The sequence below is a fragment of the Meriones unguiculatus genome, chromosome 18 (assembly GCF_030254825.1).
Source record: "Meriones unguiculatus strain TT.TT164.6M chromosome 18, Bangor_MerUng_6.1, whole genome shotgun sequence".
NCBI lineage: Eukaryota > Metazoa > Chordata > Mammalia > Rodentia > Muridae > Meriones > Meriones unguiculatus.
In genome coordinates this window covers 49,679,017-49,693,190 of record NC_083365.1, presented here as the reverse complement: position 1 = coordinate 49,693,190, position 14,174 = coordinate 49,679,017, and the positions used below count along the sequence as shown (strand labels likewise).

The 14,174-nt window shown below is 48.9% G+C and overlaps 1 protein-coding gene across 3 annotated transcripts; it reads left to right on the top strand.

Moving 5' to 3' along the window:
- Positions 1 to 7,788: 7,788 nt before the first annotated feature.
- Positions 7,789 to 13,518, top strand: Psmc3 (proteasome 26S subunit, ATPase 3). 3 transcript variants are annotated; one of them, XM_021640881.2, is made up of 13 exons: positions 7,789 to 7,937; positions 8,031 to 8,108; positions 8,359 to 8,442; positions 8,994 to 9,119; positions 9,490 to 9,594; positions 9,682 to 9,744; positions 9,960 to 10,097; positions 10,956 to 11,099; positions 11,202 to 11,350; positions 12,038 to 12,134; positions 12,263 to 12,408; positions 13,125 to 13,206; positions 13,337 to 13,518. In XM_021640881.2, the coding sequence occupies exons 2-13, from the start codon at positions 8,034 to 8,036 to the stop codon at positions 13,445 to 13,447; spliced, it is 1,320 nt and encodes a 439-aa protein (XP_021496556.1). In that variant the 5' UTR covers positions 7,789 to 7,937; positions 8,031 to 8,033; the 3' UTR covers positions 13,448 to 13,518. The 3 variants fall into 3 exon arrangements, with proteins under 3 accessions (XP_021496556.1, XP_021496554.1, XP_060227993.1); XM_021640879.2 differs by having other exon boundaries at positions 7,792 to 8,108; XM_060372010.1 differs by lacking the exons at positions 7,789 to 7,937; positions 8,031 to 8,108 and having other exon boundaries at positions 8,366 to 8,503.
- Positions 13,519 to 14,174: the final 656 nt, after the last annotated feature.

Here is a 14,174-nt window from a genome sequence, read left to right as displayed (position 1 = left end):
ACACAGATGCACGCTCGGGTGTGAGGAGCTGAGGGGGCACTCACGGACAATTATCAGGGTCGTCAAGCAATACGGAAAGTGCCGGAAGCTTGTGTGGACTGTGTTGTAAGCCTTCGCCTCACCGATTTTTAAAAATGACATCTGTTCATTTTGTGTGTATGTGCCAGGGTGAGTGTGTGGTTAGAGAACAGTTTTGGGGGGTCAGTTCTGCTCTACCATGCCAGCCTCTGGGGGTGGAACTCAGGTCCTCAGGCTTGGAGGCAAGTGTCTGTACATGCTGAGCCATCTAGCTGGGCCCTGGGTTTCTCTGTGTGGCCCTGGCTGTCCCGGAACTTGCTTTTGTAGACCATGCTGGCCTGGAACTCAGAGATCCACCTGCTTTGGCCTCCCGAGTGCTGGGATGAAAGGTGTGCGTCATCAGGCTCAGATGCTGCCACATAGACTTTCCCTGTTAATGCCTTTGTCTGAATGAACAGACATTCATTGCAGACAGTTCTGGAGGCCAGGAGGCCCATGATGTAGTGTCTGGTGAAGGCCCATGTTCTGGTTCATAGACGCTTCTTACTGTCTAGTGTCGTGCAAGGAGCAAAGCGACTCTGTGGGCTTTTTTTTTTTTTTTTTCTTTTTAATAGGATCTCTCTATGCAGTCCTAAACTAGGTTGGCTTTTCTTTTCTTTTTTCTTTCTTTTTTCCTTTCTTTTCTTTTCTTTTTTAAATAGGATCTCTCTATGTCTATGCAGTCCTAAACTAGGCTGGCCTTTTTCTGTTGTTGTCTTTTTGTTTTGTTTGTTTTTTGAGACAAGTGTCTTAGTATGTAGTTCAAGCTGGCCTAGAAATCTTCACGTAGATTCAAATTCATGAAGCTCCTGCTGCCTCTGGCTCCTGAGGTTGAAATTAAGGGCATGGGCCACTGCACTTGGCTATGTCGCTTTTTATTAGAAGGGAGCTAATGACTACCTCCCAAAGGCCTCACTGCATGGGGAGTTCAGTTTCATTATGTGGCTTTGGGACCTTAGGGAAGAAGCCTCTACTGGGTATGTTTGAAGATGAGGCCTTGAAAAAGAGCTTTAAAGGCTGGGACAGTAGCTCAGTTGGTTGGAGCTCTTGCCTAGCAGGCTTGAGGTTCTGGATTTAATCCCCAAAACCACACAAACTAAGTGTAATAGCACATCCTAAGGCTTGGGAGGAGGAGGAGGGTTAGAAGTTCAAGGTCATCCTGTGTTACACTGCAAATATGAGGCCAGCCAGGAAAACTGTACCCCCTGAAAGGAGGTGAAATGCTAGGGAAACACCTTAGCCTTAAACATACCCAGGCCCAGCAGAGCAATTGTGATCTTTGAACATGTCCAGAGCACAAGGCCAGCGCTGCCACTGAGCTACAGCCCCTCGCCCAGGACCGTGTTCTTCACTTCAGGAAATTGTCACTGCGGTACACAAGCTGCTGTGGCATCTAGCCCAAAGCTTGCTTTCATGTGATTCATGAGAAGAAGTTACAAGGCCGGATGTGGTGGCTCACACCTTTGGTTCCAGCGCTCAGGAGGCAGAGGCAGCTGGATCTCTAAGTTTGAGGCCAGCCTGGTCTACAGCGTGAGTTTCAGGACAGCCAGGGCTACACAGAGAAACCCTGACTTGAAAACTAGCCTCCCCCCAGCCAAGAAGTCAATACTGTTGTATTTACAAGTGTCCTGGAAGCTTGAGACTGTTTTAAATAATATATATATGTATGTATATATACGTATAATTACACTTATATACATATGTACATACATACACATATATGTAAACCAGGCATGATGACACAACCTGTAGTCCCAGCTCCTTAGGAAGCAGGAAGATTGCTTGGGAATCCCAGGAAATATCCCATAGCTTCACTTTAAAAATAAAGACAAAAACACAGTTTTTTTTTTTTTAAAGGAGTAGAGTGGAGTAAGGGTGTGGGCAGGGTGGGCAGGCTTGATATTAGCATGGTTGGTGGGGATGGTCCTCCTGAGAAGGTGATATGGAGAGGTGACTCAAAAGGAGCAAAGAGAGCTGGGATCCATCTCTTTGGTATGCAGCTTGGCTTGCGTGTGGGAGGCCCTGGGTTCAAACCCTAGTACTGAAGAAAAGGAGAACAGTGAGGAAGACAGGTGTCCTGGTTTACAGTTATAATGTCAGCACTCAGAAGACTAAGATAGAAGGTCAGCCATGAGATCAAGGTCGGCCTGGACTAGACAGTAAGTTCCAGGCCAGTTAGGTTACAGAATGAGATCCTAACTTAAAAAAAAAAAATTGTTGGGTGCAGTGGTGCATGCCTGTAATCCCAGCGCTCAGGGAGGCAGAGGCAGGCAGATGGCTGTGGATTCAAGGCCAGCCTGGTCTACAAAATGAGTCCAGGACAGCCAAAGCTACACAGAGAAACCTACCTCAAAAAAACAAAACAAAAGCAAAATAGGCCTAGAGAAATTGCTCAGCGGTTAAGAGTGCTTACTGTTCGTCCAGAGGACCTGAGTTCAATTCCTAGGACCCATTTTTGTGGCTCACAACCCATAAGTTTCATAATTCCAGCACCCAGGCATCTGATCTCCCCTAATGGCCTTCTTGAACACAGCACTCATGTAAATGGGCACATACAGACACATGTGTGTTCACTTAAAAAAAATTTTAAAAGAGGAGAAAAAATTAAAAATAGGATGGGGCCAAGCAGTAAAATTATCAGTAAAGGACACTCTAGAAAAAAGGAACAGGGACTTTATGGATACGGCCAAGGGACAGCACGGAGGCTCTTTACCATGGCCTCGAGGTGGGGAGACTAGAGAGTATAAACACATAGAGCCTTTTGGATTTGGGCTTTCACTCGGAGAGACAGGCAGCAGCTGCGGGGTTTTAGCCAGCGTGACATGATCTGAGCAGTTTCAAAGGAATTCCACCGGTTGCTATGTAGACAATAGATTAGGTACAAGACAACTGGCCTGGATGCAGAACTGGCAGCATGGGGTATAATGTGAGAGCTTGTCTCACCACACACACACACACACACACACACACACACACACACACACAAATGTGGCAAATGTTACCAACTAGCAAATCTATGTGAAAGGCATGGAGGTTTTCATTGTTTGTTCTTTTGCCTTTTTGTATGTTTTATGTTTTTTCAAAATAGTTTTTCAAAATGGCAAATTTCCCAGACACAGGGAGGGTATGTGTGAGACGAATATGTCTCAGAGAAGGGAGAGACAGATATTAGGGAATAGACTTGTGTGACAGGTACCAAATTTTGCAAATCTAAAGCAAGCTGGTATTGGGGATGTCGGTGAGTTGGGGGAGTGCTACTCTAGCATGGAGGAGGCTGCTAAAGCAGGTGTTGTGGTAAAAATTGTGTACAACCCCAGTGCTTAGATACAGGAGAATCAGAACTTCAAGGTCATCCAGGACTACATGGCCAATTTGGGTTCATAGCCAATCTGGGATGTGAGGCCCCAACAAACACAGACACAGACACAGACACACACACACACACATTCAGCCTTTAACCTTAGTCTTCAGGAGGCAAGGCAATTGGATCTCTGTGAGTTCAAGGCCAACCTGATCTACCTAGTGAGACCTTCTCTCTCTTTTTTGTTTGTTTTGCTGGTGTTTTTTGTTTGTTTGTTTGAGACAAGGGTTTCTCTGTGTAGCCTTGGCTGTCCTGGAACTCACTCTGTAGACCAGGCTGACCTCAGACTCATAGAGATCAGCCTGCCTCTGCCTCCCGAGTGCTGGGATTAAAGGCTTGTGCCACCACTGCCTGTCCAGACCCTCTCTTAAAGGGATGAAGAAGAATACATGTTTTGTGGCCTGGGCATTCTCCTGTGCAAACACTTGGACATGAATCCTTAAGGAGTTTTACACAGAGAAGTAAGGCAAACAACCAAATCATCACACAGAAAATAGATATATAAACGTGGACGTGGGAGGAGTTATTGGGGGGGTCTTCGACAACAAAGGGCAGAGGCCCAGGTATTGTGAAGAAAAATGTGGCACGTGGGTCAGGGACCAGGACTTGAGTCTTTATCCTAAGAGGAGGCTTTGTTTGTTCTTGTTTTCTTCTTGAGTGGATGCCATAGCCAGTTCTAGCTTGAGCCTGATGTCTCTGGACACTCTTTGGAGGAGAAAATGTTAGAAGGGGTGGACCTCACCCCAGCCTAGGGCTGTCATAGAAAAACACCTCTCATTGTTCTCAGAGAACTTCCACATCCTGCTTCATCCCCTGCTTCAATCGAAACCACAGCTCTGTGTGATCAGCATGAGGAGGCCAGAGCTGCCAAAGGACACCTGGCTCTTCTTCATTCCCAGTCTCTTCTCCAGGAGCCCAGGGTTAGCCCAGCCATTCCTGATGCCCTCCTGGCTCCAGAATCCGTTGGCACCAATGTGGACTCTAGGGCCTCCTTCATACCTATTCTCAGCTCCCCCTCCCTCCCTTACAGGCCCAGATGCACTTGCGGTCCCGTCTGGGTAGTTTCTTTCTCCTTGAGGCCATGCTTGGAATCTCAGCTTTCTTGTTCTTAAACGGTCTGGTTTTTCTTTCCCATCTCCCCCAAGGCATCACTACTCTTTTCCCCTCAAGAGAATTGGTCAATCCTGTCATTCTTCATAATGAGAAATCCAGTTGACAAGGCCTTTAAAACATCAAATGGGCTGAGATCTCTGATCCCTTCCCACACCCTGTCCTGTATTCCGTGTGTGTGTGTGATCTAACAGGGTATGTTCCTGATCTCTCTCTTCCCTCATCCTCAAAGACAGGGTCCTCACTGATCCTAGAGTCTTGTTTAGGCCATACCGACTGGTCAGTAATTCCTCAGAGTATGTTTGTTTGCCCAGTCTCAGCCCCTCCCTAGTTACAGTCATATACTATGACATCTAGCATTTTACATGCATACTGGAGGATCCAAGCCCAGATTCTCATACTTGCATAGTATGCATTTGACCTGTAAGCCGTCTCCCAAGTTCCCCCACCCCCTTTTCTTTTCTCTCACTTGAGATAAGGGTTCTGCTGCAGTTCTCAGGCTGTCCCCAAACTCCTGGGCATGCCACAGATCCCAGTTGAATGTAGAAAATTGAGGTCAATAGGCCCAGTACTGACAGTGATTCAGTATGGGCCTGGGCATACCATCATCTCCTCTGTGTGCTTATCAAAAATTGGCAAGAATCTGTCCACAGGGCATCGTGTTGGGGAGGACAGAATAACAAGGACAGAAGGGTGTTTGGTCTGTCTGAGAGGGCAAATGCAAATGCTGATACCTAAAGAAAGGACTTCTGCCTTCAGCTGTATTCCAAGGTGATCACTGCACAAATATCCCCCAACTTGAGAGAGTATGTATGATGACTCCCCAGGTAGATGATAATACAGGGGCCCAGGACTCATCTCAAACCAGCGAGAGAGCCCCTGTAACAGACACAAATACAGCAAACCAGTCTCATGCTGCTCAAAGCAGAGACTGGAGAGGTGGCTCTGGGTTAAGGGTGCCTGCTGCTCTTGCACAGGACCGATGTTTGGTTTCCAGCACCCAAATGGCGACTTACAGCATCTGTTACTAATTCTGGGGGATCTGACACCCTCTTCTGGCTTTCATGGACACTGGATACATGTATGCAGGCAAAAACCTCATATTCATAAAGTAAATCTTCAAAGGAGAGCTTCCCTGCTCACCAAGGTCACTGACTATGAACACAGAACAACCACAGACCTGGGTTGTTTTTAACTGCACAGACATTGTCAACTGAGCTCTTCCTATGTGGACAGTTGGATCTGCATTAACATCAGTAGAAGCAATGACTTACCCAGGTTTTGTTAGGCTTATTTTATTTTATTTTATTTTATTTTTGACTCACACTATATCCAGGAGGGCTAGAAAGTCACTATGTAACACAGGCTCAACTGCAGCCATCCTTCTGCCATGATTTTCCAGTGGCTGGGATTACAGGCATGTGCTATTGTGCTTGGCAGTTTTTTTTTTTCTTTTCTTTTTTCTTTCTTTTTTCCAGAAAGGGTTTCTCTGTGTAGCTCTACCTTTCCTAGACTCACGCCATAGTCCAGGTTGGCCTATACAGACCATTTACCTGTGCCTCCTGAGTGCTGGGACTAAAGGCCTGTGTCACCACTGCCTGGTTTAGAGTCTTTTTTAAATCTTTTTATATTAATTACAGTTTATTTACTTTGTATCCTAGCTGTAGCCCCCTCCCTTATTCCCTCCCAATCCTACCCTCCCTCCCTCATGTCCTCCTTGCCCCTCTCTGAGTCCACTTATAGGGGAGGTCCTCCTCCCCTTCCATCTGACTCTAGCTTATCAGGTCTCACCAGGGCTGGCTGCAATGTCCTCCTCTGAGGCCTAGCTAGGCTGCTCCTCCCATGGGGGGCTGGGGAGGTCAAAGGAGTTTCTCTTTTAAATCATATTTATTTATTTTTTAATTTAATGTGTGTGTGGGAGCCTGTGTGAATTTATGTGCACCATATACCTGCGGTGTCTGAAAAAGCCAGAAGAGGCTGTTCCCCTGAAGCTGGAGCTACAGGTCTTTGTAAGCCAGCCTCCAAGCTAACAGAGGTCTACCTTCCTCTGCCTTCCTCTGCCTCCCTAGTGTTGAATTAAAGGGCTGAGCTACTATGGCCAGCCAATTTCTCTCTGTTATAAATACTGATTCATGTTATGCAGCTGAAGATGTGGCTCAGTGGGCTTATCGATTCCTTCCAAAATATTGGGAACATTTGGATGGAGATCCAATCCCCATCACCCATTGTAAATGCTAATTCCTGCACTCGGGAAACAAAGATGGGGTCCTCAGGCAAGCTGGCTAGCCTAACTAGCCAAGCTGGTGAGTTACAGGTTCAGCAGGAGCGCTTGCCTCAGTATACAAGGTATAGCGATGGAAGTGTTGAGGCACACCAATCCTGAGACATGCCCAGGCCACTCTGTTTTTAAGTCTTCATTTTGATTATAAGGCGAAATTAAGCTTAAGTCCTCAGGCTCAGACTCAACAGTTACCTGCTTACGGTTTTTCTTAAGAATAGCCCGCCTTAGAAACAGACAGGAGTCATAGTTTGCCTCCCGAGTCCACTCTGTGTCCCTGACCGGTCAGTCTTTGTTCAACTTCCATCTACCTGAGTCTGGTGGTCAGGCTGTTCTCGAACCACAACAGAAGACTCGATGTCAACCTCTGGCTGCCATATTGCATCTGACTCACACAACGTCTTTCACACGCATACACACACGATAAAGTGATAATTAGAAAATGGTTAGTGTTTCTCCTCATTGATGCTGGGAGGTAAGCTTGTACATAGTTATAAAAATGTGGCCAAAGGTGACAGGACATCCCCCTTTTCTGTTCCTTTGGTTATGGCTGGATGTGTAGATTACGGCTGGGGAAAGCAATGTCATCCTTTTCCTAATCTTTCTTTTCTTTTTCTTCTTCCTCCTCCGTTTTTCTTTTCTTTTTATTTCGAGGCAGAATTTCCCCTGTGTAGCCTTGGCTGTCCTGGAACTCGCTCTGCAGACCAGGCTGCTCTGGCACTCCGAGATCCGCCTGCCTCCGCTGCAGCTAACAGAGATCCGAATGATGAAACTAAAGGCGTGAGCCACTAAGCCCCGTAGTTTGCAAATCTTTCAACTGCAAGTTGATCCGCATCCTGACTGACCCTCTAGCCCTGCAAACACCTTTCCAGTTACCCGCCAGGTTAAAATTGCATTTCCCGAAAAACCCTGCGCCTCCCGCCTTCCTCCCGCCCCTTCCGGTTGTGCACCAGGGCTCGCCCCGCCCCTTGCTCCGGCCAATAGCGCACCCGTCGCTCCCGCACAAACCGGAGCCACCGGCGAGCGAAGGGGCGGGCCCTGGGGCCCCGGTTTGGTTCGCGGAGTCCGAGCGGCAGATTCGCTGGGCCCCGCATCGGAGCCGGTTCTGTCGAGGCGGGAGCCGCCGGTGAGGTCCGCCCCTGGTGGAGAGAGCACGTTGAGGAAGGCCGCGCTGGGCTCCCGCCGGGGCTCGTGCGCACTCCCAGTTTCGGCCTTTTCATGCAGGAAATGAATCTGCTGCCGACGCCCGAGAGTCCAGTGACTCGGCAGGAGAAGATGGCGACCGTGTGGGATGAAGCTGAGGTGAGCGCTTGGGGAGCTGAGGGGCGTCCCGGAGTTGGGGCCGTAGGGAGAGACGTTCTTGGAGGGCGGGAGAGAATGTGGCCTGGTGTCCGGGGCCTGTCAGTACCGGGCGCAGAGACTCTTGGGAGAGGAACGTCCTGGCTGCTTCATCCTGTTAGGGGTAGGGGAACAGGAGGTGAGGGGGCTGTGGCGACGTGGGATAGCGGTACTTAGTAACAGTAAGTAAGCACTTCTTTCCTTCTTTAAACAGCAAGATGGCATCGGGGAGGAGGTGCTCAAGATGTCCACAGAAGAGATAATCCAGCGCACCCGGCTGTTAGACAGCGAGATCAAGGTGGGCGCCTGGCTCCGGTGAAGGCAGTGGAGACCCAGCAAGTCTGGCTCTACCGACTCCAGTCAGTCCTCCGACTTTCTTCTCCATCAGAATGCAGGAGGCCTGGGGAGCGTCTCCTGGGACCAGAAAAAGAAAAAAGGAAACTAAACCTTAAAAGGGGAGAAGGGACAGGATGATTGGGGACCACCCTGAGATTAGGAGTTATCAGAGCTCCTTTACGAGGGAGGTCGTCAAAGTTCTCTCAGGGATCTTTATATCAGGCCAGCCTGGACTTTATAACACAACGGAATCCTTTTAATCTCCATTTTACAGATGAGGAAAATGAGGCTCAGAGAGGCATTCATTGACACCCACACACACCCGTGGGAAGTACCTAGGCCTATACCACAGTTACCACCAGGAAGTTTATGTGCTGGCCTCTTGTCTTGACTTCTGCAGACAGGCTGGGCCTTCAGAAAGCCTTAGACCTGGTTAGATGGACCTCATCCATTATAGGGCCCTAATGAATGCAAGCTGAATCAGGGTTGAACATTCATTTTCTCTTCTCCCAGATCATGAAGAGTGAAGTGTTGCGAGTCACTCATGAACTCCAAGCCATGAAAGACAAAATCAAAGAGAACAGTGAGAAGATCAAAGTGAACAAAACCCTGCCCTACCTTGTCTCCAATGTCATTGAGGTGTGTGTGTTTATGTGTGTGTAGGGGAAGAGGAGGAGCCAGTAGCTCCTGGAAACATCTTGGGATGGGGCCCGTAGAGATAGAGCCCAAACTCCATTAGACCTTATACTTTCTATACATAGGCCTACAAAGATCTTAGAAGTTTCACACGTTCCTTGTTTTTTACTTCATGGGGCAGATGAGCTTTGCATACAGAAGCAGCACCTAAACAAAGATTTTATCAACCCTCTATGCTATCAACTGTACTTTTATTAAGCTGGTCTGAGGAGCGTAGTAGGGCCTGTGGCTTTGTGAGTGTGGGGGACTGTTTGGGTCCACACAGCAGCGGACTCTGGAAAGTTCAAGAGACTGGGCTTCTTTTTCTTTGTAGTTGCTGGACGTTGATCCCAATGACCAGGAAGAGGATGGTGCCAATATTGACCTGGACTCGCAGAGGAAGGGCAAGTGTGCAGTGATCAAAACTTCCACACGACAAGTAAGGCTGGCTCAGTAATAGACAGAGGCAGGTGCAAGCATTGGGGAGGCTCAGAGCACCTAAGACTGCCTGTAACTTTTCCTGCAGACATACTTCCTGCCAGTGATTGGGTTGGTGGATGCAGAAAAGCTGAAGCCAGGAGACCTGGTGGTAAGTGAGACCTGAATGCAGGCAGGGCTTCTTCCGGTGAGCTGCTTACCCTGCCTCAGGTTACTGTTGCCTCTGAATTTGCTGCTGCTGCAGGGATTCTGTCTGCAACTTCTTTGATTCTTGCATTTCCCTAGTCCTTTTATGTTATAAATAACTGTCCCCAGCCCATTAGGCAGAGCTGGGACAAATGCAAAGACTCCATTTTCTGTCCTCAGGGTGTAAACAAAGACTCCTATCTGATCCTGGAGACCCTGCCCACGGAATATGACTCTCGGGTGAAGGCCATGGAGGTGGACGAGCGGCCCACAGAGCAGTACAGTGACATTGGGGGCCTGGACAAGCAGATCCAGGAGGTAAGGGAGGCATGGCCGCTGCTAGTAGCTTTGCTGCTTTTTACTTTTTCTTCTAATTGACTGGATGGTGTTCCCTTACTGTGCCCTTATCCTGTAGATTAGTTGCCTAAGGAGGAAAGGGGGGAAAAAAGGCACTGTCAGGTGCTGCTAGCCTGGGTTCCAGAGATTGGAGGGGTTGTCCAAGGTCACAGAAAGGGCCAGGCTCTTCTTTGTCCCAGTATCTGCCTGCCTGCCTGCCTGCCTGCCTGCCTTCCTTCTTTCCTTCCTTCCTTCCTTCCTTCCTTCCTTCCTTCCTTCCTTCCTTCCTTCCTTCTTTCTTCCCTTCCTCCTTGCCTCTCTCTATGCTTCCCACCCTCCCTCCTTTCCATGGTAGTGGTATAAGTGCATGTGTAGGTACATGCATACACAGAAAATATTGAATATCATTCCCACCTTTCTGTATATAAGATGTGCTCCCTCACTGAACTTGGAACTTGGCTGGTAGCCAGCAAACCCCAGTGATCCACCTGACTCTGCCCCTACAGCACTGGGGTTATAGGCTTGTGTTTTATAGGCCTGGATGTTCATATGGGTGCTAGAGATTTGAACTCAGGTCTTCATGCTTACACAGCAACTACTCACTGAGCCGCGTACCTAGCCCAGCCCAGTGTCCTTATACTGTTGTTTGAAAGTAGCTGCCCTTAGAGTGGGAAATGGGGACTTCAGTGTTTTTGGTTTGGTTTTTTGTTGTTGTTGTTGTTGTTGTTATGGAAGAAGAGAAGATTGTCTCTTCAATAGAGTAGGAAAGTTGCAGATTAGATTTGGGCTGTAGGATCCCTCAGGGCATCACTCTCCTCACCCAGGACTTCTTCCTGGCAGCTGGTAGAAGCCATTGTCCTGCCTATGAACCACAAAGAGAAGTTTGAGAACTTGGGTATCCAGCCCCCAAAAGGAGTGCTGATGTATGGACCTCCTGGTACAGGGAAGACTCTGCTTGCGCGAGCCTGTGCCGCTCAGACCAAGGTGTGTACGGGGTGGGGTCGGGTGAGGAGGAGGCTGTATGAAGCAGGCTTGAAGATTCTTTGGGCATCTTGTGCCTTTGGCCTGATCTGTCCCTTCTCTCAGGCCACCTTCTTGAAGTTGGCGGGCCCTCAGCTGGTGCAGATGTTTATTGGAGATGGTGCCAAGCTGGTCCGTGATGCTTTTGCCTTGGCCAAGGAGAAGGCACCATCTATCATCTTCATAGATGAATTGGATGCCATTGGCACGAAGCGGTAAGGGAGTGCTAGGGATTTCCAAGGGTTCTTGGGGGTCAGGGTGGGGTGGGAGCTCAACTTCCAGCTGTGCTGAATTCTATCTCTTACCCGTCCTGTTCCTCCCTCTCCCTGGGTAGTAATGCTTCTGTTTTTCTGCTTCCTAAATTCTCATAGCTGCCACCTTGCTCTCAAAAAAGAAATCTGTTCATCTCACATGTTTTCGAAGTCTGTCACACAGAGATCTTATTTTAAACCCTTGGAAGGTCACCCCATTGCTCGTTAACATATATGCTAGATATGTGGCATGGCCTTTCAGTCTCACCCTGCCTCCACACCCCAACCTGGACACTCTCCCAGTGTCTGATTGGTTTTCAGCTCTTTCATTATGTATAGACTCAAGAGCCCTTCCTTGGGGTTGGCTGCCTGGGTTCCTGATTCTCTGAGTAAAGATCTATGGGGTAATACGTTGCTCAGAACCACAGCCTAGCCCTGGCTGTTTCTGCTCACTGTTTGTCACCAGCCCAGCACTAGTCCTAGAAGCCTGTAAGCTTTTGAATGCTGCAGTTAACTGTCGGTGACACCTTTCTCTGTGCCAGTCCCTGGGCTGGGAGCCTCAAGTTGAGGCAACCATTTCCTTGGGCAAGTTGGAATAGCCTGTGCTTACGCCGTGATGTCACTGGCATCTCGGGCTCCTGTGCACCGCAGCTTCGACAGTGAAAAGGCAGGGGACCGGGAGGTACAGAGGACCATGCTGGAGCTTCTGAACCAGCTGGATGGCTTCCAGCCCAACACCCAAGTAAAGGTGAGTAAAGAAAATGCTGCTAACTCGGTCTTCCCATACCCTAGGCTGCCTCCTGTTACTACCATGACTTGTGCCTGTGGGTGGATGTCCAGCTCTTCAGTTCAAGTCGCTGCTTCCCTTCTTTGTAGGTAATTGCAGCCACTAACAGGGTAGACATCCTGGATCCCGCTCTGCTCCGCTCAGGTCGCCTGGACCGTAAGATTGAGTTCCCGATGCCCAATGAGGAGGCCCGAGCCAGAATCATGCAGATCCACTCTCGGAAGATGAATGTCAGGTCAGCTGCAGCAGCGTTTTGGGCCTTTGATCCCATTCCTGTACTGTGTTTCCCCAGCCTCTGACCTCTCCTCCCTGTGCATGCACATAGCCTCCGTTTCTCCCCCTGCCTGAGGCAGAGTTTGCTGGGGCCCAGGCAGGCCTTCCTGGGTGCTAAGGTACTCAGTCACCTGCACCTCACCCTCCCACCTGAAGACACACAGATCTCCGAAGCCCAAGTAGGTGTGCACAGCCCAAGCATGACTTAGGAGAATCTAGCCAGGACCAGATGAGCTGAGCTCAGACCTGTACAGCTTTCAGCACAAGGCCTAATCCTCTAAAGTATGTTCTGTTATGTGACACGTGGGGATAATTTGCTCCACTTTGAGAATTAGCTGTGCTGGTGTCTTAAGCACAATGGTTGGCACGTGAGGACAGACATGGCAGCTGCACTGTGCTGGCTGGTGCAGGGCTTTATTGGGAGTTACATTGTCTTTTGTCTGTATAACCCCTTGTTCTCCAGGAAAACTTCCTATCTGCTATCTCAGAAGCAGGATTCTAGAAGACTAATTTCACTAACCTTCAACATCTTCTTTTACACTAAGAAAAGTCAGGGCGGGTAAAGACTTACCTGATAGCAGAAAGCATATTGACTATTGCTTGGTGGGTACATAGTAGAACAGCTTTCCACTCCTGTTCTCTCCCCGTGAATAACCAAGCTCTGTGTCCCTTCTCCAGTCCTGATGTGAACTATGAGGAGCTGGCCCGTTGCACTGACGACTTCAATGGAGCCCAGTGCAAGGCTGTGTGTGTGGAAGCGGTGAGTGGTGAGGGTGGGTGAGTGGACTGTTTCAAGCCTTGCCCTTTCCCTGGATATCAGGGACCAAGCCTTTGGATGCTGGGCTTGGGGTGAAAGGAGGCACCCTAAGTCATATCTGTCCTGGCTGCAGGGTATGATCGCACTGCGCAGGGGTGCCACGGAACTTACTCATGAGGACTACATGGAAGGCATCCTGGAGGTGCAGGCCAAGAAGAAAGCCAACCTGCAGTACTATGCCTAGGGGCACCTCTAGTCTGCCTGCTGGTCCATGGACTAAAGTTGATAATAAAAGGTGTTTTCTGTTTCTTGCCACCCATCTCTCACCCTCCGTGGACTCTGGGTGGGAATGGAATGCGTGGAGGCCTTCTGCTCAGGAGCTATAGCCTCAAAAATCCCACAGATGGCCAAGGGCTCCAAACCAGCTGTCTGGTGAGGCCTGTGGCAGGAAGGTGAAGGGCACAGCTGTTGCCTAGATTCTTCTCCAGTCCCCGCCCAAAGTCTCCTAAGTCTTCTCTCCCTGTTCATTGCCCCAGCTCTGACCTTTTTTAGCTCTTCCATAGGAAGAGCCTAAACAGAAGCTAGACTTTTTCAATTTTGCACTTAGTACTCTAGGTTGGTTTTTTTTTTTTTGGTAGATCAGGCTGGCCTCTGCCTCCCTGAATGATGGGGATCACAGGCATGTGCCACCCCACCTGGCTGTCTAGTCTAGTTCTTGTTGCCTTGTAAAACCAACATTTTGGTTCTTGAAATGAACCCTAGTGTCCTGGCTTGTGGGCTGCCTGTTTGTCCACATCTTATTTCTTCTAGTTCACAAAATACCATTGAGCAAGAAGATCCTCTCGAAAAGCCGTTCAGGCCTAACCTTCCATCAGCCTTTTTCTGCTGTCCACCCTGCTCTGTATGGAGCTTTCAGTTTTCCTGTGGTCTTGCCAGTCCTATTCTAGCTGTCTAAATTGCTGAGGTTACAG

What these genes read in the sequence shown, in the direction of transcription:
- Psmc3 (XM_021640879.2), top strand. Translation starts at nt 8,025, where the DNA reads ATGCAGGAAATGAATCTGCTGCCGACGCCCGAGAGTCCAGTGACTCGG. An exon ending in AGCCCAACACCCAAGTAAAG is followed by an intron (nt 12,135 to 12,262) that starts GTGAGTAAAGAA and finishes CCTTCTTTGTAG; the next exon opens with GTAATTGCAGCCACTAACAG. An exon ending in AGGCTGTGTGTGTGGAAGCG is followed by an intron (nt 13,207 to 13,336) that starts GTGAGTGGTGAG and finishes TCCTGGCTGCAG; the next exon opens with GGTATGATCGCACTGCGCAG.